General features: G+C 39.8%; 1 protein-coding gene across 4 annotated transcripts in view; it reads left to right on the forward strand.

Moving 5' to 3' along the window:
* Nucleotides 1-23,800, forward strand: part of MACROD2 (mono-ADP ribosylhydrolase 2) — an 841,246-nt gene that overhangs the window by 782,726 nt on the left and 34,720 nt on the right. For all 4 annotated transcript variants that reach the window (XM_064647572.1, XM_064647573.1, XM_064647575.1 and 1 more), the window contains 5 exons: nucleotides 3,892-3,954; nucleotides 7,339-7,407; nucleotides 16,888-16,965; nucleotides 17,585-17,659; nucleotides 18,156-18,245. In XM_064647572.1, the coding sequence (XP_064503642.1) occupies nucleotides 3,892-3,954; nucleotides 7,339-7,407; nucleotides 16,888-16,965; nucleotides 17,585-17,659; nucleotides 18,156-18,245 (375 nt within the window). The remainder of the gene's footprint in view (nucleotides 1-3,891; nucleotides 3,955-7,338; nucleotides 7,408-16,887; nucleotides 16,966-17,584; nucleotides 17,660-18,155; nucleotides 18,246-23,800) is intronic.

The raw sequence follows: 23,800 nt of genomic DNA on the forward strand, positions 1-23,800 counted from the left end.
TGTTTGTCACAAGAACAGTGGAAGATGTAAAAAGCCACATGCCTCCAGGCTGTTGGAGAGAAAATGGAAGAATACCTGCTCTGAGAGTTTGTCCCCTGTCCTTTCATGGGGATCTTGTCCCAGCCCTCTCCCATCTGACTGCTGGCTTATTATTTATCATATTATCTGCTTCATTTGGGGGCTGCTACTGCATCTAGCACCTCACTGTGCATGCTAAATGCCTCTTTGTTACAGAAAGTGGGCAGGCACTCTCGGAGTATCCACTTTTCAGGCTGAGTTAGAAATGCTACTCGCTCTGCCAGCTTGCTGAGCGTGCTGATTGATCCTTGTTTAGCCTCTTTTCTACCAAATATATCAGTTGGGGGAGTGGCATGGATTTTCTTGATGATCTCAAAGAAAATACCCAGCAGAGAGAGGAAGAACCTAACAGGCAATAGTCAGCTTGGCAAGACAAAGCAAAATGTATGGTCAGGAGTAGATATATTTGAGTGTCTGATTTTGTTTGTGTGGTGCTACCGTAATTCTCAATCTCCTGCTTTTTTTTTGAACTGACTGTCATGCCAAGGGAAAAGAAACAGATGTTCCCGTTTGTTTTGTGATGTGGCTCAAAATCATTTACAGTTGGTGGCCTAAAATGACACAACATGTCATTCACCACTTCCTGTATCTCCTTTGGAGTGAGTGACAGATTGCTGTTCAATTACCAGTATAATAGAAAAGCAGATATTGTGAGGACAGATTTCACCTAAAGGAAATGCAATCACCAATTGCTGCAGTAGTAGAAAGAGAATGATGGAAGATACTGTAGAAGCCATCCAATGGAAAAGACATTTTTATTATAAATAATGTCATGGGGAAGACTCAAGGGAAATGCACTGGCTCTGGCTTTTCTGCCTAGAGAAGAGGAGAGCCAGGGGTGAGTAAAAATATGGTGGAAAAATTGGCTTGCTACTCCTGTAAAATATATTTCCATCTCTTTGCCTTAAGCATGTGCTTCTTAAAGCCTTTCCATTTGCTCTGCACCCAGCTCCAATGGAGAGCAATAATTACAGAAAGACTCTTCATCAGTAGAAGACACTCATTAAAAGAGTTTTTTAAAAATGGAAAAAAACTGTTTGTCAGAGGCTTTGGGATTAGTCACTTCCCCACCCTATAGTTTGCTTTCTTATTGGTGTATTCGTGCTCTGCTTTCTCCCTTTCTCCTGAGATAAAGAGATTTTCCAGGCCAAGCAGAGTTTAACCCTTCCTTCTGCAAGTCATTTACTTGAGCATCACTTGTCCACTCTTCATTTTTTAGCATTCCCTTCTCTCTATTTCTGTCAAAGTCACTTGATAGGCACAGCACGTACTTTCAGTATGCTGATCGAGATGAATTTTCATGTCACGATCCAGTCAGTCGGTGGGTCAGAGTACAAGAGATGAAGTTCCTGCTTAAAAAGTCTTTTACATTTTTCTCTCTAAAGGGACAAAATAAAGTGTTAGACGGAAAACATGTTGAGAATCCTGTAATTTTTGTTCTATTAGACCGCCTTTAAACAGTGAATGTCCAGTGAAATAATAGATTTAGGATTGAAAAAACAGATAGTCTGCTGAACCAGATGATCACTTAAACTTTCTCTCGTAGTTAAAGTTTGCTCTGAGTAAGTGATTTAAACAAGAGATATAGTCCCTTTGCAATAAACATAAATGAACTCTTGAAATACCTGGTTTTAGTCAAATAACTCATGGCTATAGTCATACTTGTTATAATGGATGTAGAAACAAGTATCATCTGGAAATGGAGCTTTGCATTGTGAATGCAGTAAGGTAATGGCTGAAATGATTTTCAGTGATATATCAGTAGTTACCATTTATGTCTGACCTGCTTTTTCTGAATGTAAAGTCTTTCTGCACAGAGTGAAACATGTTGCACTTGACCATAATTAAATCCTTTATGCTTTGGCGCTGCTCATTTCACAGTGATGCAATAACCTCCTTGGGTCTGACCTACTGGTAAAGATTTTTCCAGTGCTGCTGCACTGTTATTTTATAGGATTGTCTTGAACATACTTTTTCTTTCTGTAGCTCCTGAAGTAGGTGACTTTATCCCTTTGAAACACATCCTGGTGATGAAAAGGGGTTTTTTTCTTATTTATGAACTGATGGCTGCATAGCTTGCAGAGTGCCAAGGCTGTGTTTTAAGACAAAAAGGGAGGGGGAGAAAAAAGTTTATCTTCTAGTACAGCTAGATTTCTATTTTGCATGTGGTCCTCCTATTGTGTGTGGACAGGCAGAACACTGCTTTTGAAAGTAATACTTTTTGATTACAAGTGGGGGAAGGAAAAACCCAGCAGGTTTTATCAAGCCATTTTGGTCATCCATGTAATGCGATTTTTAATAGGTTAGAGCTCACTAATATGCTAAGAAATCACTCCAGCAAGTCACCCATTAAGGCTGGTTAGAATCAGGACAAAGAGTTACCAGAGGGACAGGAGGCCTGAGTCCCTGCTGATGGCCATCAGCTGCACCCTGCCCACCTCCCCCATCTCAGGCGAGGGGTGTCAAACTCCTGCTCCATCTCCTCTCCTCCTGGGAGCAGCTCTGTGCAGGGTCAGCCTTGGAAATACTTCTCCACTAGTCCCATCTGCTGGATAGCAGGATGAATTGCCTGCTGGAAAGAGGGAAAGCATCATAGCTCAGCCTTTAAATAGGAGCTGGATGTGGCGTGCCACCAGATGTAATCTGCCTGTCTGTGCTGTCTGCTCCCTCTGTTTTCCTTCCATCCACCTAATCGCATTTGGACCACTGCAGTTCCCTTCACCAGGTTCCATGTGCTTAGTAAAAGCGAGGTGAGGAACTTTAGCAGTGTCACTTTAGAGAAGCTCTAATCACAAAAACCCAGGAGCCACCAAAGATCACAGCAAAAAAATATGTGTATCATTATCAAGCTATTTCCAGGCCTGGGAATGAATTTCCTTTCTCCCAGTGTATATGCTCAGCAGTCAGTTTTTCAAATGCCTCATTAAGGCTGGTACTCAGCTGTTCTCGTCGTGCTGGAAAGGAGGGAGCGTGGCCATCCCATCTGATCCCGCATGCTGCACTGCAGCCTCTCATATTATTATGAAGCTAAAAGAGCCTTCTCCATCGTTGAAAATACAGAATTCCTAATATATTTCTCACCAGGGCAAGCAAAGGTTAAGAGAGCCATAGACGTTGCCCAGGGTATTACTGTTCTTGGGGGTAATTCGCTGTTTGCTACCTGCCTTCCAAAAGGGTAGAAAATGGATAATGAATGCAAAGTAGGAGAGAAAATTGGGAATGAATGTGAATGTAAAAAGGGGAAAAATGCTTCTGTCCTAGCAATCTTACTTTGGTTTGATTTGCTCTCTTCTTTACAGTTGTTTGTGATGCATTTTTATACTTTATGTTAAGTGCCATTGTGGCTTTTGCTTTAAAATTCAGTTCAGGTGATTCTTACCTTCCATAGGCATTCAAGGGAGTTTTGCAAGTCAGAAACACAGCCACTTCAAGGATCCTGGGGAAATGTTACTGGAGGAAAATAATCCTAGGAAAAAACTCTTTATAAAATACATAGATGAAGTTCAAGTAACAATTTCATTTATTGCAGAGAGTGTTTAGGGAAGCATCCCTTTATTTGGTATCATTATTTTCAGTGAGCCTATTGAGATAAAATCTATAATCCTCATCCTAAGATATGAAAACATGCCTGGTTTAAATGGAACTGGTCCTGTTGGCAGGTGTTTTCAGTTTACCTTTACATCTCTCCTCTTTTATCACAGCGCCTTGCTGTAAATTAGCAGTTTGTGCTGAATTGGATACAATTAATATTGCTGCTACTGTTACCAATAAAAAGATGTATCATAAATAATTTTTATGTGTTTTTCTCAATAGGTGGTGGTGGCACAGCGGAGAAGCAAAACACTGATGAAACTGAGGCCCAGAGCCAAGAAGCAGGTTTGTGCCCAGCTCCTTAAAGGCCTACCTTGGGCTTTATCCACTTGGTGAACAATAACCTTAGTGAGTGCTATTGAAGGGGAATGTTTGGACACTTTCACCAGATTAGCTCAGATCTTGAGCAATTCTCCCATCAGAGACCGAAACTTCATTCATTATGAATGGATGTGTTGCAGTGCAGGAATGCAGACTTCTCTCTCCAGCTTACTAGCTCTACATTCTCCCTTTAAGGTGAACTCCCTCTAGCTAATTTTCTCACTAGCAAGAAATAATTTTTTTCCCCTCTGCATAGAATAGAAATGGGGGAATAGGAAATTTGGAGAAGAAGGAAGCAGGCGGGAGGCTCCTTTTGATGAAAACTCAACTTTGGAAGATTTTAGAAGGTATTTTCAAGTTTTTAAAAAATATCTGCACAAGTCTCAGCAGTTTTGAAAATTTAAATCCATACAGAAAGATATTGATTATGCTGTGAGTGAATGTCAGAGTTCACAAGCAGGGGGTTTTGCAGGTGACATGCTTATAAATAATAGTGAGCTCAGTATGTTGAAATACAGTGTCACTCTGTGCTCACAATAGGTTTTCTATTTTTCTTTTCTGTTTATGGTTGGTTTTTTCATCCTGCCCACCTCTGTTCAGTGCAAGAGACAGCTAGAATTAATCAGTTACCAAAAGAGCCAAAGTGGAAATCAAAATGTCTATATATTCCCTTAATTCTTAAATATTTCTTTTAGTGAAATATTACATGTAACACAATGCTTTTCTCATATGGTTGGGTTTTTTCTCATTGTAATGCATAATGTGGCCTAAACATACTTAATCCAGGGGGAATGAAATGGTTTGCTTTGAAACTTCTTTTTAATCAGATTGTTTTAATCAGATTGTTTTCAATATGTGGAGAAATTGAGCTGAAGAAGGCCAGTCAGCAAACACGGCAGATAAATTTAGAAGGCCTAGATTCCTGACTTATCTGGTCTGCTTCCTTCATTGTGGTAACAAGGGTCCTCCTTTTTGTCCTGTGCATTGGGCACTGTGTATGTGGAAGTGCAGCTTTTTACTGCCTGCCCTCCACAGGTCACTCTTCTGCAGCTGAGTGCTAACATCTGAGGCTGTCCACACGTGCTTCAAGTCCTTCTGTGTTTTATGTCCTCTTTATCACCTCTTCTGTATGTCCTCACGTGGGGCAGGCAGTGGGAGATGAAGCCCTTGGCACACAGTATTAAAGAATAAACTAGATTGCCATGGACCTCAGCAAAATTTATCCTCCCCAAGATAAGCATGCAGTGGTGTTTCGTGAATGCTGGAGGGCAACCACATTTCCTTTCCTGGGTTTTTCACTTTCATGCTAGTCATATTTTAAACAGGTAAAGGGGACCAGGGAGAAGAATGAGTTGTTCTGTCGGAATCGAGACTCTGTTTTGAATCTCTGACTAGGCTGGGGCATATCTTTTTCCAAGCAATACTGAGCTTTTAACCATACCATGTACTGCTTGGCTACCAGCTCACCTAAGAACTACTACTGCCCAGAGCTCCTGGCTGCAGCTGCAGAGGTTCCTGTTAAACTCAGTTACAGCATCTACAGATGCCCAAAACAGCCCCCTGTGCTTGTCAGTGATAGTCACTCTGATGGGGTGTGTATTTCCCTGGTATTTTGGTTCACAAAACAGTTTGAATTAAATGCATTTCTTTTTTCCCAAGAGAATGAAGGAATATTTACCTCTCAGAATTATTACTGCGCTACTGTAGGTGTCTTAAATGCATTGTGTTTTTCCCAAAACCGTCATTACAACTTGTAGCAATACGAGCTGTCAGAGCTGGCTTATCAGAGCCATGGGGTACATTCTTGTGCTATCTTACATTGGTAGTCATGTTTCGTTACTCTCAGGGAGAGCGTCAGAGAAAAGATCCAGACATTTAAAGTCTAGGATCCAGAAAATGTCATTCTTTAGGAACGCGGTTTAGGTATAAGCCTAAAGACAGCATTGTGCCCACGCACAGCCCATTAATCACCTCTTCGGCCACAGACACACGGTGTTACAGGGAAAAAAATTATTTGGCTCAACAATTATCCCTCCTGGTTGACATAGTGACAGGAACAGAGGGGCACAATTACCTCGAGTTAGTTACATCCACCTAATGAGTTGCTGCTGCTTTCCAGTCTATGCATTGCAGAGAAAAAGCATCACCAGGAACTTTGAGGTTGCTCCTTCTGTGCCCTCTCTTGGCACTGGAAGGTTACCTGGTTTTCCAGTGTCCTCGGTTGTATGCCTAAAACATTTCTAAACGCTACAAGCAATCGCTGTTACGAGCAATGCCATTAAATGTTAAAGTTCTTATTGGTATTTTCTAAACCAAAAAGCATAACTTTCATCTGAGTGGGACAAATCATATCCTTGATACTGTGAAAGAAAATATAGGACAAAAAAATTGACACTGTATTCTTACCCAGTCCATTACACGAATATTTATATATTCTTATTATAGTGAAAAATATAGTGATATTATAGAGAAAAATATATATTATATAGAAACCTATGTTAGTGAAAAAGCAGTAATAGTCTGAGAAGACTGAAAATTTTCAGCTATTATGTGTGGGGTTTTTTTAAAGTCTATCATCAATGAACTTCACACTTAACACATGGAGAAACAACATGGCAGGTGGTTCTGAGCTCTTGTTTCAAGGTAGTTAAATATACTCAATGGCTATATTAGGAAAAAAAAATTGTCAGAATCATCAGAGACAAGTCTTTTGAAAGAAATGAAAGCCTAGAAATGAAAACAAAAGCTTATAAAGGTTTTAGAACTATAAAAAAAAAAGCAACAGCGAAAGTTTAAAAATTCTTTTGAATTCAGGTATCGCTTGTATCTATTAACTGAAGTAGTTTTACCTGCCTGCTCTACCATTAAAAAACTCCAAGCCACATGTTTTTAGGGACTTGCTAAATTTTCAGTCCTGATTTATGAAAGCTTCTATTTTCAGGAAAGCATTTGCATTTAATCATTTGGATTTCAATGGGATTCATGGACATGATTAAAGTTAAGAATGGCATAATTGTTTTTTCTCAAAGTAGATGGATTAAATGAAAAAAGGAATTTCAGAGCAAATAGCAACACCAGCCTACCCATGAAACCAATAGCTATTTCTCTCTCTGTATTGTGAGGAATTGAAATATAGACTTGATCTGGCAGTGTTGGAATGTAAGTTTACCTCTTGTTTAGGAAAGACAATCAGATCAGTAATGGCCAGTGAATGGATGGAAGCCCAGTAAATGAAATTCAAGTCTAATATCTTGCCTCAGTAAGGCGTAACACTTTTTTTTCAGTAAAGTGGTCCATCAGTTTGCTATCTAATGAATAACTTCTCTTTCATTTCCTTTGTTCCTATAGATGAGACAAAACCTTCAGCTGCAGCCAGCCTATCACCATCAGAAGACACAGAGCTGAGTGAGGATAAAGGTACAGATTGGAAATTGTGTTTTGAAATACCCAGTCCCAAGTGGACGTTTCATGAAGCCTTATTTTCCTTTGTGTGGAAATTGCCCAAATCACAGTTGAACAATACAGAAATAGGTAAATGCTTGGATTTACATTTACAAAAGTGTTTGTAATGAAGTACTTGACACCAGCTGTTGTGCCGGTTAGGAGTGACACTGTGAATTCCTAAGTCCCCTTGTTATGGAGTTAATGCTAAAATATCATACATGACATTTCCAAAATAAGCCTAAAGCCTGGGCTCACTGAGATGACTCACAGGCGTAAAGTTAAGTGTGCATGACTATCTCAGCAAAATCAGCTCCCTGTTCAGTGCTCTCCTGATGCAGGAAAAGAAAAACACAATAGCTATAAACACATCAGGAGGAGACAGGAGGAGATGAAGTCATAATGGAGAGGGAGAAAGTACTGTTTATCTTGTGCAGACTGTGCTGGGCACTCAGATCATTTAGTTTGTGATAAATATTTAAAAGTGTCACAGGGCCAAATGACAGGGAGTTTAGGAAACAAGAGAGATGATCTAATTTAAATGTTTCAAGCTGAGATTTTTCCTGTGGAGTTGTTGGTTTACAGATAGGAACCAGGGCACAGCTGTACTGTTTTTGATACTCTGTGATAATCACACTATTAATTGCTGTACCAGTCTACAATTTTTGGCATTTTTGTGGGGGTACGTCAGGAAAAATCCTGGCTGATATATAAAATGTTCGCTACTGGTAATTCAAAACAGGAGTTACGCTATCTATGATAAATACAGTTCATCAGTACAGCCTTCAAGAAAGACTAATAGAAAATTTTAATGCATTTCACTGAGATAACATAATTATTAACATCCATTAACTTATTTATTTTAAAAGATTTAATGTTTAATTCAGCATCACTGCTTGACTCTCTTCTCATTTTTCTAGATAAGTGTGACAGGGTGTGAGATCCTGCCCTTTTGTTCCAAAGCCACGTGCTGGAGAGCCCACATACTTACCTGATTATGAGTTCAAAGCCTTGTGCAGGTTGATTTAAGGGCTCTTTTAACTGATTGATTGATCCTGCACGGGAAAAAAAAGAAGCCACAAACCCTTGCTGGAGCACTTCTTTTTGCTGCTTCACAGGTTGAAGTTGTGGCAAGGCTAGAGGACGGCAGAAATAGTGATGGATTCAGTCCCAGCATGGCTGCTGGTTGCCTGTCATTAATTTCTCTTGTCTTGATGACATTTGGCATTGTTTATGTATCCTGTATCTGTACGAGTCCCCATCAGCTAGGTTTACAGTATGTGTCACAGTGTGAGGCTCACAGTGAGGCCTTGGGTTTGGATTTTCCTTTGCTGTCTGCAGTTGTACTGAAGATCCCAACAACTTGGTATTGTTTTGAGTGCATGTTCCTGACTACGAAGACAACAGTCTTCTGATAAGCTTTTCAGTGGCCATCTCAATGCGTAACCACTCCAGATTTTTGCCCCACTGTATTTATAATCTCTTCTCAGGAAAGAAGTCATATTGGTGCTATAGGTCTCACTTTTCCTATGATACATTAAGAATATATATAGTGTTTTTTCCTCTTCTCTTGAGAGGTTGATGGAGAGATAGTGCCCTGAGAGATCCAAAGTGTATTGTGTCATTGATGTCCTACCTCTCCTCATAACTAAGATGGAAAGCATCTGATATAGAAAAAGGAGCAAGACAGACTCTCCTCTGTATATTTTGTTTGTAAAGCTATACAAGTAGGAAAAAAAAAAAAGAAAAGAGAAGATCATGTTTGGGGATTTGCTTGCTAGTTTTTCTAATGGAACCAAGAATTTTGAACAATGAGGCCACTGCATGCACCAGGCCATGGTTTTAATCCTTATTTCCATGAGAGGATTTTCAATTTTGCAGATTTTTATTGTGAGGGTGGAGAGGCACTAGAAGAGGTTGCCGAGAGAAGCTGTGGATGCCCTATCCCTGGAAGTGTTCAAAGCCGGGCTGGATGGGGCTTTGAGAAACCTGGTCTCGTGGAAGGTGTCCCTGTTGGGGAGTTGCAATGAGATTATCTTCAAGATCCCTTCCAACCCAAACCATTCAGTGATTCTTTGATGATTCTGTGATTTTAGATTTTGAGTTATTTTAAAATGAATACTAGTGTTACAAAAAAACTTGCTACCACTTGGGAAATGGCACTTTTACAAAATCCTGGCATTTCTGAAAACACCTGCTGCTCCCAAAATAAATTTCAGCCTTCAAATTGTTTGCCCACTGAGTTAACATAGCTAAAACCTACCAGGTTCTGGAACATACTGATTTCTGTAGTTCATCTTCAACTAAGTGAACTGGATGTACAGCATTTAGAGAAATTATATTTTCCCAGTCCTTCCACCTAATTACTGTGAAAGGAGATTTGTGGCAAATAAGTCTAGGCTGCATATTCCCAAAATGCATAGTTTAAACCACTCAGAATAGGAGGTTTCCATGCCTGCTATGGAAGTATAACAGTCTTTCAAATGTCAGCTCTGGTGAGTGCACCAAAACAAGTATTTTGAGTCCCATTAGAGTTGACTAGTTTTTTTTCTGGGTTTTTTTTTCTTCATATTTTTGGGATTAGAATATAGCAAACCCATTGACGTAGTTATTTATTGCTTTAAAATGTGGTGATATTCAAAACACAGCACGTGCATCTCTGCTACCATGAAGATCTAGTATTTTTGTCATGCATGAGTCATCTTTATAATTTTCTTTATGAAGGAAAGGGGAAGGATGGGAAGATGAAAGCAGTTTTCATGATAAGTGTGGGACAGTGCAGGGATCACATTTTGAGGGGCTCAGATTCAAATTAAAACCTCCTGTGAGACTGCAAATCTCACACTAATGTAAAAGTATATCTCTTCTGTTACAGTAGAAGAGACACTGTCCAGGAAAAAAAAATGTCCACAAAGGCCCGGTTTGCACATGGCCTTTGAGCAAAACGAATTTTTTGAGTGCTTATCTGTCCACAGGAAAAAAAAAAAAAAAAGAAAAAAGAAAGAAGGACAGTCATATTCTAAGAATATCAAGATGTTTGATGTTGTGCTGTAGAGGTATCCTCTCATTCCAATCTGTGCCAAGTTTCTCTTTCCACTGTCTGCAGAGAACTGTTGTAATTTTACCCCTGTAAACTTGCATGCTTAAGTACCATCTCTCGGCGGGGTTGGGGGGAGGAGAAGCTGACATCTCCAGGCAACACCTTTGCGGCGCTTCATTACTGTGCATATGGAAGTAGATCCTTTATCCATGGCTCGTTTCAAGTGAGAGATGCTTCTCTTTATGAAGTGTAAGGGCAGAGCAAAGTGATTAAAGTCATTAATGTTTATGCAGCAGATAAAGCACGAATCAGGCAGGCTGCACTCAGTCTGCTATGCCTGTCTGTACAAGATTGTGCTGGGGCAACAAACTCATTTAAAATGGGCCATATAGTATATATAGATTGGTTTGAACCTGTGATTAATTTTTGCTAAATAGAGCATGTGTGCATGCACATGCATGCATGCGTGTGAGAGAGTGATTTGCATTTTCATCTCAGTTACCTCTTTTACCAATTACCATTTAACCTGATTTAATGATAGAACTTTCTGTCAGGCAAATGTAAAAAAAGAACTGGATTTAGTACAGGTGAAGCATAACTCCCCATTATGCAATCACAGCAAAGTTTCTGTGCACAATACGCTGATTTTAATTCATTAGCACTTAATAAGAACTGAATTTTCATTTGAAGGTCAACTAAATTAAATCATATGCTAATTAATTTTAAAAATAAAGTAGCGATTAATTATTTCCAGGTGTTCACCAAAGTCTGGGCTCCTGTGGGAATGCCATTTAAAGCAAGTCACTGTTTTTCTACATTCTCTGAAATGGAGTCAGATTCAGTCAGCTGGAGGGCTTGTGTTGTCAGGAACAGAATTAAGTATGTACATTGGCTAGGGGTTAGCCCTAAAAACTTACTTTGGGCAACCCAGAAGCCTGTAAATCTTCCTGTAAAGCATAATGGGTATAAATTGCTGTTTGGCCTGAGGTAGCTCTTGCTATGGAAAAAATCTTGATGTCCTAAGACATAAATGATTGAGAAGGGACAAACTAAAAGATAGAGCTTTTCAAATGCAGGGGAGCTGTGCAAATCAATGTAAATTAGTCATTGATGAGTGGGTGAAAAAGATTGACTGAAAGGCCAATACGTTCAGAAAGAGGTGTTTAAAATCAGCTCTTAAGTATATATTAAGACATCTCAATGAATGACCTGATTTTCGGAAGCGCTGAGCGCTCAGCAGCTACCGATGAAATGTTTTTACTTCACCCTTGGGCTATGATTAGACCTGGAAAATTTCAGCCTGAAAAATTTCAATAATAGGTAACTGAAAGAGAAACCTTTTTTAATGGAAGAGTTTCTACACCCCCAGCCATAGCTGTGGCTCTGCATGCCTGCTAAGGTGATAACATTTTTCTGTCCCTTGGTTAGGAGGGTTCTTATGAAAGCAAACTGGCTAACACAAGCTAATTTGTGGGGCTTGGGGGTTTTTAACCAGAGACATAACCACCACCAGCCAACCAACCACTTAACACCCTCCAAACAGGTCACTTCAAGCTGAATATAATGGGAGTTATTCTCTTTTCCACATTTAATGTGACCTGAGTTGCACATCCAGATGGGGTCCAGCCCCTGAACTACTCAAGAGGTATTTCTGCTCCACCCTTTGCCAGTACAGGCAGCTGCAACAGCGAACACTAATCTACTTAGCTGGTTTATTTAAATCCTACTTATTTTTAAATATTAGCTGACCTGGAGCCATCCAGCTGCGCTCCTGTCAGTCCAATGAGAGATCCTGCTCCTTCCATCTCCCCCCTCCAACCCTTCAGCACCTTCTCCTGTACCAAGGCTGTAACCAAGGCAATCAGGTTTTTCCCAGCTTTTTCCTTTCCCAGAGCCCTGTACAACAGGTCCTGCCCCTTATGGCAGCAGCAGGATGCCCTCGGTTGTTATACCAGCTGCACCTGGAATTTCTCAGGTGGACAGCAAGCAAGGTTAGAGGAGATGCCCTTCTGTCAGCTTGAAGCACAAATGGGTAGGAGAAGTACTCAGTGGACCCCACCTGCAGAGATGAACTGCCTGGTTTATTACCTGAAAACTAGCAAAAATATATCTACAGGTTGTTGCACCTAAAAAGGTTTGTTTTACCAATCCATATAAACTTGGGCTCCAATAAATCTAATCTGTCATAAAGACAGATTAAAATGAAATCTTAGTGGATATAAAAATAACATTTTAAAGTCAAAGCTCAAGAATCTCTCCCCAACTTCTCATAAATCACCATTTTATAGTACTTCATCTTAACACATTTTCTTCAATTTATGAGGCAAAAGAATACCCTAATCATGTGGCAGCCTCCGTGCACACCATTACCTGTAATTTTAGACGCCTGCTTGATTTCTTTCACTCTGGAAATATTCCAGTCATTTTTCACAGTATCATGCTTAAAAAAATAAAATGCACTGAACCTGTTTCTTTCCTAATGACCAGCTTTTTCCCTCTTTAATCTTCTTACAGCTCCCTAAAACACAGTGATTTATCTATGCTGTGTGCAGGACCCAGGTGTGTTGCACATTAGAAACGATTCAGTAAATAAGCCATACAGAGTGTAGCTGAGGAAGTGAATTTTAAAAGATCATTAAAACCACTTAACATTCAGTTCTTACCATTTCCCCTCTTCCTTAGCATTTGCAAAATTTTGTTTGAGCAGCATTGCCTTATACAGTCAAAAAAAATTATGAATGGCATGGAAAAGCGCGGGGATTTATGCAGGATTTAGACAAAATAGTGTCTGATTATTGGCAGGAAGGGTAGGATTGATCATTTGTTCGAGCTACATGCATTTCTTGGAGACAAATTCAACATACAGCTGATATATTGGAGCAATGATATACTTGGGGAGTATTCTGATCAGTTTATTTAAAGTCTAAATATTTTGTTCAGGGGCTGTTAAACGTTGGGGCTAATTCTCAGGTGGATTCAAGCACACAGTCCCATGAGACACTGGTTTCAATACAACAGAGGGGTGCAGAGATGAGCGCTCCTGACATGGACACTGCCACTGCAGCCAGCAAGGAAGGATTTTGAGGGGACTAAGGGATGCTCAGACTGCGCAGTAGATAAAAGTGGCCTATGTTTGGCTCATTTATGTCATTAAATGTCATGTTTGGTTCATTCATGTCTGATCAGTGATGGCATTAGAAAATGTACTCCACTGTGGTATCCAAAACACTGATTTTTTTCAGTCCTACCTAGAGTAGCGTTAACCTTTACAGTCCCAATTTGTAGTTACCTGAGGTAAGTAGTGCCTGGCACGTGTATTATCAAAAAAATAAGCTGTGAGATAAAAAACTGTGCTGTGAGATAATATCCTGGCTTGGATTCTCTGGTATGACTTCACAGATAAGTAGCTGGTGTGGAGAAGGCTAACACTGCTTTCTGCCATTTAAAAATATCAGGAGTTAGCTCCCTAGTGAATTAGAGATGAACAAAGGCATTAGGGATGGCCAGAGCTCTTGTCAACCCTGGAATCATTTAGGACTGTAATACTGGACTTATGCCTCATTGCATAAGGCTCCAAAGGAGCAGAGAGGACCAGCTGAGTCTGAGGAATACCACTACTCTATTGAAAACTTGCATATAGGAAACAGTGTATTGTCAGTATTTTTATTGACCACTGCATTTGGGTTTACATTTTCACTTTTGCTTGGCTCAGATTTTCCTGATAAATCTGGGTTTACTCCTTTGCTTTATTTCCTTCTCATTAATCCTAAAAGTAAATCTGTCTTTGAACCTTTTGGCTTGAATATTTGATGCAATATTTGCATTTGAAAAGAAGGAACCTTTGGCATGGTCTTGACCTTAAGGATTTTGAAACTCAAAATCTACGTGGTAACACCAATCAAGACTGATTCCTACTCCTGGAATAAGAACAGCAGACTCTTACAGCCAGACAGTAACTCCTGCCCATGGGCTGTTCTTTTCAGAAACCTGCTTTGAAAAAAAAAAAAAAAAAAAAAGGGTTAATTTGGAATTCTGTGCAGCCAAATTGCTTTCTCAAACCCTGGAGCAACAGGAAAACTGTTTATGATAAAAATGAAAGTTTAACACAAAATTACAATCCCGTAAGAATAAAGCCTGAGGGGACAGACTGCCAGCTGTGCCAATGGGTGGGAATAGCAGTGACACCCCACACTGTGTGAAAACTGCAGTTTTCCATAAGCCCTGCCCAAAAGGCAGTGTGGTGGGGCACATACATCAGCCAGGCATGAGGCTCCTTAAGCTCCATTTGTTATCATTGACCAAAGCCCGTAATTGTGCCTCTGATGCTGTGGATTGATTTTTGCATGAAATTGGAATCATTCCTCATGCTGGGAGAAAAAGGTGGCACCTGTGAACTGAGATTAAAGGCCCTGATCTGGGAGTTTGAAGTACTGTGCAAGAGGTGTGGGATAAGATGGCTCTAAGGGTCTGATGGGGCAGAGCCACATGCAGCTCTCCATCCCCTAGCAGGTGATATCACACTTATCATCACTTTTGACTGCCTGAAGGGCTGTGTTTGGGCCCTGGCTGCTTGGTATTTAAGGCAGAGGACTCCTGATTCCAGCTTTGCCAGTACAGTTCCTTTTACAAGGATGCTTCTGTATCATACAGGAAAAAAATATTATATTAATTTAGGGTATGGGGTTACAGGTGGCACAAATCTTGGCTTGTTTGATATCCTGAAAGCTTTGTCCAGAATTTCAGCAAAGCCAGAATTCTGCTCAGTGGGTTTAAAGTTTGCTTGAAAAATTCTCTATAGATTTTTAGTGCTATTCCCATTTATACCAAGAGATCCTTCAATTGGCTTTTTTTATTAAACTTAGAATTTTATGAAATTCTAATTTATTTTTGCTCTGATTTGGGCTGATAGGATAATCCTATGTACCTCATGGTACAAAGTGGCATTCCAGTATGAAAGACTGACACACTAGTCCACCTGAGAACAGTGAGTAGTGTTTTAAGTCCACAGTAGGGTGAAAAAAAGTGCAGCAAGGGCAAAGTTTAGCAAATTGTACATCAGTGACTTATTTTACTTTCAAACTTGGATTTATAAACTTATTGCCATGCCACGAAAGAAGTAAGAAGCTGTGCAGGTAATTAAATATTTGCCTTGGGGGATTATTTGCAGTTAATTAAAGCCACACACTTTCAGTGCATACCTTTCCTACAGATTATTAAATTTGGATCAGATGTTAACAACCCAGCTTTCCCACTTATCCATCAGAGATTATCATTTGAAAGTTTCAGAAACAGAATTTTACAGGGGTATCCTTGGGTATATTGTAAGATTTGCTTGGCTGTATTGTGGAAAGGGACCTTCCAGAAGCTGAGCTATAACAAGACTGTCATAACATAATTTATTATCACATTTTGTAGATCTTTTGGCACCGTCACCTACGTTTTCCATCGAGCAGCACTTTAGAAAGTGTCTCACACAAATCCTGATTATCTGTTGCCACTGTTATGACCTGGAGTGGACTTAACCCCTGTAGTTTGCAGAAGTGTCCAGTTAGATTAGCGGTGGTTTTTAATGAGGCTCAAAGAGGGCTCTTTATCCAGGCAAAGCTGTGTGTTATGGGGATGATCAGATCTAAAACAGCTGTCTGCGTTGCTGCATTACCTGAATTCAGTGGAATTATGCATTATGCATTTCTCCATCCCCAAGCAAAAACTAAGTGGCTGTTGTCAGAAAATGCTGTTGGACACAAGAAAATAATGCCCTGTGCTTACTAAAATCCCAGATAGCATGGCAATTGGGCTTTATGTTATCTAATTTAAGCCTCACTTTGCCACTGTTTCAGAGTATGGCTGTGGGCAGTGCATTTTGACAGTCTGCTCCAAAAAAGAAAAGCACTCTGGGCCACAATAATGACCTTGGGAGTTCTGTCGTCAAGTGACATGAGGCTAGGATTTGCACTGGGATTTATGGGATTTAATGTTTGTCAAGCTTGTGAAAATCCAGCCACAAAAAAGTGTTGTTCTAAGTAAATAATAAATCACTTTATTTATCAAGTAGGTGGTTTGTGCTGTTCCTCATAGCTTTGTGCCACTCCATTTGTTAGAAACAAAATTCTTGGTAGCTCTGCTGATTATTCTTAGGCATCCTTTCTTGCTAGCTCCTTGTTTAAGGTTTGTACTGCAGGCAAAAAACTGCTCAGTAAGTGTAGGGGTTCTGAAATCAATTTGAATAGTTGAAACCCACAAGTATACTTCTGTAGTTTATAGGGCTTTGGTTAAACAGATAGAAAATCTGTCAGCGTATCAGAATGCCAAACATGAAGCTGGCACCTAAGTGCTACCTCTAACTCAAGGAGCTACTAGGCTTTTCCAGTGTGAAACCGCTGCAGGATTTATTTGTTTGTTTGCTCTTTCCTCAGACTCCCTGAAAGACTCCAAAGGCACGCGGGAGAGTGATCCAGTGCATCCTGTGGCGTCTGAGCAAGATCAAGCCGAAGGTAAAGTTTTGTATGAAAATTTCTTGAGACAGAGATAATGAACCAGTTGGGAACTTCAGTTGTTCCGTTTTCAGCATCCAGTGGGTTTCAGCCTGACCTCTGCCCCCTTAAGGAAATGCTGTTGGCTGGTAGAGGTTGTGTGTCAGCCAGTTGTGAGGCCGTAGTCTCTGGGGTTACTGGAGAAGACACACATCTCCAAATATGTTGGTTAAGCCGTATTGATCCCGGGTGCATAGCATTGTTATTATTGTCCTGTGTTGCTGCTGTTGTTCTAAAAGCCTGTGGGCTGTTTCTGTTCCTTCTGCTAAGCTGACTGTCAAGTGCAAGAGCTTTGCAACAGCTCCTATGAGAAACAGTGTCAAGGCTGGGCTACAAAAGAAGAAAAATAAAAGTAACGCAGGGTCAGTTTTGATCAGCCATTTAACAAACAATGCTGAGAGTTTGTTAAGTGATATTTTCATGTATAAAATAAGTCCAACATTTCACTTAACAGAAAAACAGCAGTACTTGGCTGACAAGTACCATAATGTGTGGTAGGTTCATGTCTTGTTTTGATGAACTTAGCATTGCCAGCACAGAGCATCATCCTGATGCCATTTTCTGTTTGTTTTATTAACAGGACAACAGGATGTTTCTGCAAAGGAGGAGATGAAAACTGGGGCAGATTCCCAAAGCTCCTGCATGGAAATAGAAGGTACTGCATGTGTCTTGAAAGCAAAAAGCAAGATTAACAGGCAAAACCACTATCATAGAATCACCGACTTGGGTTGGAAGGGAGCTTTGTGACCACCTATTTCCAACCACCCTGCCATGGGTAGGGACATCTTCCACTAGACCAGGTTGCTCAAATCCTCATCCAGCCTGGCCTTCAACACTTCCAGGGATGGGGCATTGAGTATGTGTGTTGCTGGGCTTGTGAAGAGTCCCGGTGTAGAGCCATGCTTGGATCCAGGCATGTGGTGATTTTGTGCTAGATCCCAGAAAGTTCAGCATTTTGAAGGGTCAAGGCTTTGCTGTCAACTACAGCCCCTTGGATTTCCTTCAGCAGCTTTTGTATTTGTACCCTTGGGGAAAAGGATCCTTTTCCTCTGCCAGTGTTTTTAATGGCAAGGTCTCTAGTGGATGTTAATCCTTTCATGTCTGTTCTGAAAGGCCTTACTGTTCATCTTCTTTTTATCAAATTTATTCAGAGACACTGTTGAACCAAGAAGACACAACAGAAGTTGAGACACCTTTGATTCCTGGTGCAGAGGAAAAGGAAGAAGGAAAAGAAGAAGGAGGTGAGCCTACTTATAAAACAGATTGTGACAGAATGCTGCTGGACTCATGTTTTCCTTTTTATTGTAGGAAACATGAAAAGAGGACATAAAAGCTTTTTTCTTCTAAGAAAAAAATCCTTTCTTGTCTTATCTTTGAGTGTTGTTTTGGTATGTTGAACTTGGATTTGCATAGGAAAATAAGTGCAAAAAAGTGCACACCCAGGTTCAAAGGTGCCTTTAAAATAAATACTCTTCTCATTGTTGGTTTTCTGCATTTAAGTGCATAAGGATGATTAAACAACCAATTTATGTCCATTTAAGTACACTCTTGATCACATTCGCCAGAAGCATCAAGAGTGTTTAAAATAAATGGGTATGATTATTATTTGTGAGGTCATTAATAAAGATTTAACCAGCAATTAACTAAAACTAATAATTCTAATGAAGAAACCAATATTTAGAGTGGGAATGCAGAGTCTTGCTGAAGTAGTAATTTTTTCTGGGAGTAAAGTATTTAAATCTTTAGGAATGCTTCTGCAAGGAAATGTAAAAGTTTAAGTGTTGGACACTTCTGGGAACCCTGCATTCATCTCACCACTTGCAACAGGCACATGGTGATATATAAAATAATGTATTATGTAAATAATTCTCTAATCTAAAGTAGCTGCAAGTTAATAATTATATGGTCATTATATGGTAGAGCATGGGGATGAATTTTACAGTTCCAAATTAAAACACAGACATGATTTTTATTGAAAATTCAGGTCAATACTAACTGTGTTGTCCTAATTATGAACTCCTTTTCCCAGCCACATTGACACCAACTTAATTGCAAACCTGTGTTAGCAATATTGACATTTTTCTTCACTGCAAAGCTGGGTTAATAGAACCTCTTTGTTCATATACAGCTAAACAACATTTCCTCTCCTTTTTTTTTTTAATTTTAATTGCCTATCCAAGTTGGGACTAATCACATCTCCTTATTATTGTTCATGTTAATGGTACTGGTTTGTGCTGTATTAATGATGATGAAGGGAGAATTGATATAATCCTTACTTTCAAGTCCAGGTAAATGGTAGCTCCCTACCTCAGCTGCAAAACCAGGTTATACAATACAGGCTCACTCTGATTGCAAATACCAATGTCTTCATGTTAATTTCCTCTGAATAGAAGTTATTTACATTTTATTTTATGCCTCGTTATAAGCAAGTTGGACAAAATATACTTTGGTGATTTGTAAATTTTCTCCTCTTAAATACTTTATTGTCCCCTACAGCTAGGGACTGTCGCTTTCTCAACAGAGAGATGGTGTTCCACCATCTGTTCTACCTACTATTAGAATATGTAACGTTAAGGAAAAGAAGGTAATGTCAGAATAGCATTGTTCTTGGCACTTTTCTGTTTCCTGCTCCTGATTTAAAAAGTTCAAATACTAAGTAAGTAAAAGGTTCTTTCTAAATATCTTGGAACGTGTTCCTACCTGGGGGCTCAGGCGTTGCTCCTGTGCAGGATTCCTCTGATCCAAAGCTTGTTGGAAGTCCATAGAAGGACTCTCATCAATTTAAGTGAGCTTTTGGTAAGTTCCCTGATAAGAGGAGTTGATGTGTTGAGTCTGTGTTTGGGACAACAGCATAGATATTCTGTTCAGCTTCTTCCAAATATACTGTCTTTGGCTCAGGGAAAATCAATGGGTGCTTTTTCAGGGTTTTGAGGAGGAAATTAAGGCTTTCCCTTGTTTTGTTCCATTCTCATGGGTATAAGCACTCTCAAACTTCATCTTGCTAGATGCTTCCTGTTCTGGTGGGCACATACTCTGCCACATGGGTTTTGAAAGTTCACCACAAAGTGAGGTGGGTCTGGACAAAAAGAAGTAAAAAAGTAAAATCAGCTGAAGTTCAGGCTGATAAAATAAGACATATTCCCCAACAAGAGACTTCTCTTAATGGAAAGAGATTACCTAGCATAAAACAGAGATTTAATATGTAACATTATTTTATGTAACCCAAGTGCTACCTCGTAAACTAATTCAGTTGAATAGTTTTCCAGCAGCGTGCACAGTACATTTGACATAGGATGAAGTGGCTTATTTTTGTCTAGGAACACGTGGGGAAAAAAACTAACATGGGACTGCTAGTCCCGTTAAATAGAAATACAGGGATTTTTAGTTGTTTTGGACCATTCTGGATCTCTATGTAGCGACTGCAATGTAGCGACTACTAAACTGCAAACTACCTGATCTTTCTGTTCTATGACTGACTGGTTTTTCTATGTTATCAAGCTCATCCTGGAGCAGAGGGTAGCATATATCTGCCTCTCTCCTCTTTCTGTCTCTCTCTCTCACTGGGAGCTATTGGATTCATGGGAGTCATCTGCGACCTGTGTGGTCCCCAGCACTGGAGCTGTGTGAACCACTAAATGGCCAACAAAGATCAGAGTCCCTTTTCCAACCTAAAGCTGGATTTCTTCTCAGCTACTGATTGTGGCTTTGAAGCGTGCTAGGAATTTTTTCAGTGATATGGTTTTCCTTGGAAAAATGACTGTTTTTTGCTTTTGAGATGTGTCTCAGTTTTTGCAAACTTCTGACAAACCACAGGCTAGCTTCTGATTTAATTGTGCAAGTTTTACTACCAGCTCATCTCTGTGGTTTGGGGGATTTTAGGGCTTGCAGGGTCCTTTCTGTATAGTTCATTTGGCTTCACAGCTCCAGGGTCATGCAGCAGTGTGTATTTCTAAGGAGTCCCAGATCCTGGTGCTCACAAGGTTCTGGGGCGCCAGGAGCCCAGAGGAATGAAGAATCAAAGTCTTGGCAGTCTCACTGCTGTTTCCCATTGCCAGCAGTAAGAACCAAGCCAGATTACCCTGAAGAATATAACAATGTAAGGCACTGTGTGTGTTTCATAAAAACCTGCTGTTGCTTTTTCCAAAATCAGTAATAAAATATCGCATGTGCCAATTTATTCCCTTTTTTTTCCTACTGTAACTTAAAGTTATGTATTACTAGGGAGCAACTGAAGAAGAAAGGCAAACTAAGATGCCTTTTTAATTTTTTTTCTAGCTACTATAATGCACTCATTGTGCTTCACAAAAGAATAATGAAAATCTGTGTTTCTTATAAGATTAGGGAATATTGTCAAATCCCTTTATTAAAAAGCAGAGTAAGTGGTGATCACTGACCTATTTGCTGACTAGGTAAGTGTACATGCTTTTAATAGACCATTTGGCAGTCTCTTTATATGTACACTTGGAAATAGTCCTGTTATGTTGTAATGACCATGCACTCAGCATTTAGCTGCAGGTTTAATCAGCACACTTCTTCCAGGCCACAATTTGCAGCACATGGAAATAAACCCTGTGTTGATTTGTGTATTTGTGTGAATATGTAGCCAATTCCTCCTCCGAGCCCACTCTTCCCTCTGTCATCTTATTTCCCATCTCTTTCTGTCTCTCTTCGTCAAGACATACAATATGATGATTTCCTTCTCTGATCATCCTTAGAAGTTGCCTCACTCTTTGGAGGGATAGGATTTCTGTCAGAGCACTAGAAAATGAAGTTATTTCTGTTATTTCTCTGTTTTCTCTCTTCTGTATTTGGGCTAAAATATTTTATCTCACATGGTTTGAGCTTGACCTGGGATGTTCCTGCACCCAATGAGTAGCATCCTCACCCTAACCAAGGCTGGCTAGGGGAGGTTTCACAATTTAAACCATTTGAAGTACATGAGATTTTCTTTGTCAATCTTCTGGTCAGTGCTTGTTTACTGTAAATTTGAATTCTGCTTAATTTCTGTTCAAGCTAAGCTCAGTTTTGCTCAACAGTCTTTGTTACATGAATAGCTCTGTAACTCTGTAGCCATCTTTTCATCCATCCTTCACTTGCTCATTGTACTTTAGCAAGAGTGATAATTTTATGGCATAATCTTGGAGAGAATTAGATATTACAAAACCTGAGGAACAGAGCTCTCTCTCTCTCTTTTTTTTTTTTTTTTAATAGTTTCAGTCTCAGGCATTTATAGGATTTTTTATGCATTGGTACAGTCATAAATAACATCAAAATAATGACTTTAATATGACATTGTGGCTATAGAGAAACTAAAAACTTCTTGAGAAAGATCTTTTTGGACAAATCTGACATTTTTATTCTTGACTCATGGCAATTGTAACTACCTTTTATTGCTTAATCAAACTTCTTTTCAGCTTCAAGTGGAGAGAGATGAGACATTTCAGGGAAAAAAAAAGAGATTTAAAAAAAACTTCCTTTAAAAAGATAAATTCTTTTAGTTTGGAAAGAAAAGAATACAAAGATATTTTGGAGAGTTGTGGCTTCTGAAGATCTAGTGTAAAGACTCCAACTTCTTTTATTCAGTTGCCCAAAGAGGAGAGGAATAAATATCCTGAATCGGGTACAGCGTGTTTGGTCTTTGATAACAACCCATACTGAATAGATCAGATGCCATTTTTTGGGCTGTTGCAGCATATTCTGATGCTAACTAAATATGAAATGTGTCTTTCAAATCGGCTTCTGACAGATATTGGTGTTTGTCAAAGAAAAATAAAAGTGGATTTGCTACACGGAGAGGTGGACTGTTGGGAAGCAAGTAGATGGGAGTAGCTGGAGATGTGGAGAAAGATTATCCCTGGAAAGCCAAAGAAGTGCCTTTATCCAGGGGATACCTCTAGGATTTAAGAAGCCTTGCTTTACATGCCTTTATTTGCTGGAGATCTGCATGAAACTCCAGTGAACTTTGCAGTTGCACTATCAGTCAGATGAAGAGGTTTTGTGAGCAGATTCTGCTCGCCAGTTTGTGGTGGCCCAAGTGCTGTTTGGTCTATATATCCCAGTGTAAAATACTTTCACCTTCTAAAGGCATCATAGCTATGGTAGAAAAGGATATCCAGGTAATGTCTGTGGCTTGTGGAAGTAGCCAGGTGAGGCTGATCTGCCTGTGAGTGGCTCTGTGTGAGCACATCTTCTCTGCTCTGCTTGTGTGTTACAGTCTGAGGAAGAGGAGTGGGTTTTTTGGTCCCACTGTCTGTGGGTTTATGTTTGTGGTGTGGTGGCTTTGCCAGTTCTGAACTGGGAGGTCTCCAGGCTCTTGCATCAGCAAAGGGGCTTCGCTGTTGGTGCAGGATCAGCACAATGGGGTGACAAATGGAATGCAGACCTCCTGCAGGGCTTCCCTGAGGGGGCTTCCCTAAGGATGCTGCCCAGCACTGTGCGTTGGCAGGCGGGGTGGTTATTACACTGTCAGTAGTCTGCTCCAGATATTGATTTCAGTCTCCTCAGGGGGAAAAAGTCATATTTTTTTTCCTGCCACAGAAGGAATCTGTTTCTTTTCATTACTCTCCGTATATCAGATGCTAGCCTGAATGTATGTAAAGAATAGGTGGTGCAAGATCAATTTTAAGTTTTAATTATTTTTCATCTCTTGCAATTTAATTTTTTTCTGTGTGCTTTTCTAATAAAAAAATGTAGAAAATGTAAGGAATTTTTCAGCTTAAACATTTTGCTTGCTGTCACAGTCACTTTATGTTATCAGACTTGATGGTGAGAGCACAAGACAAAAAGCCAAAAGGAA

This window comes from Pseudopipra pipra, chromosome 3 (genome assembly GCF_036250125.1).
Source record: "Pseudopipra pipra isolate bDixPip1 chromosome 3, bDixPip1.hap1, whole genome shotgun sequence".
Taxonomy (NCBI): Eukaryota; Metazoa; Chordata; class Aves; order Passeriformes; family Pipridae; genus Pseudopipra; species Pseudopipra pipra.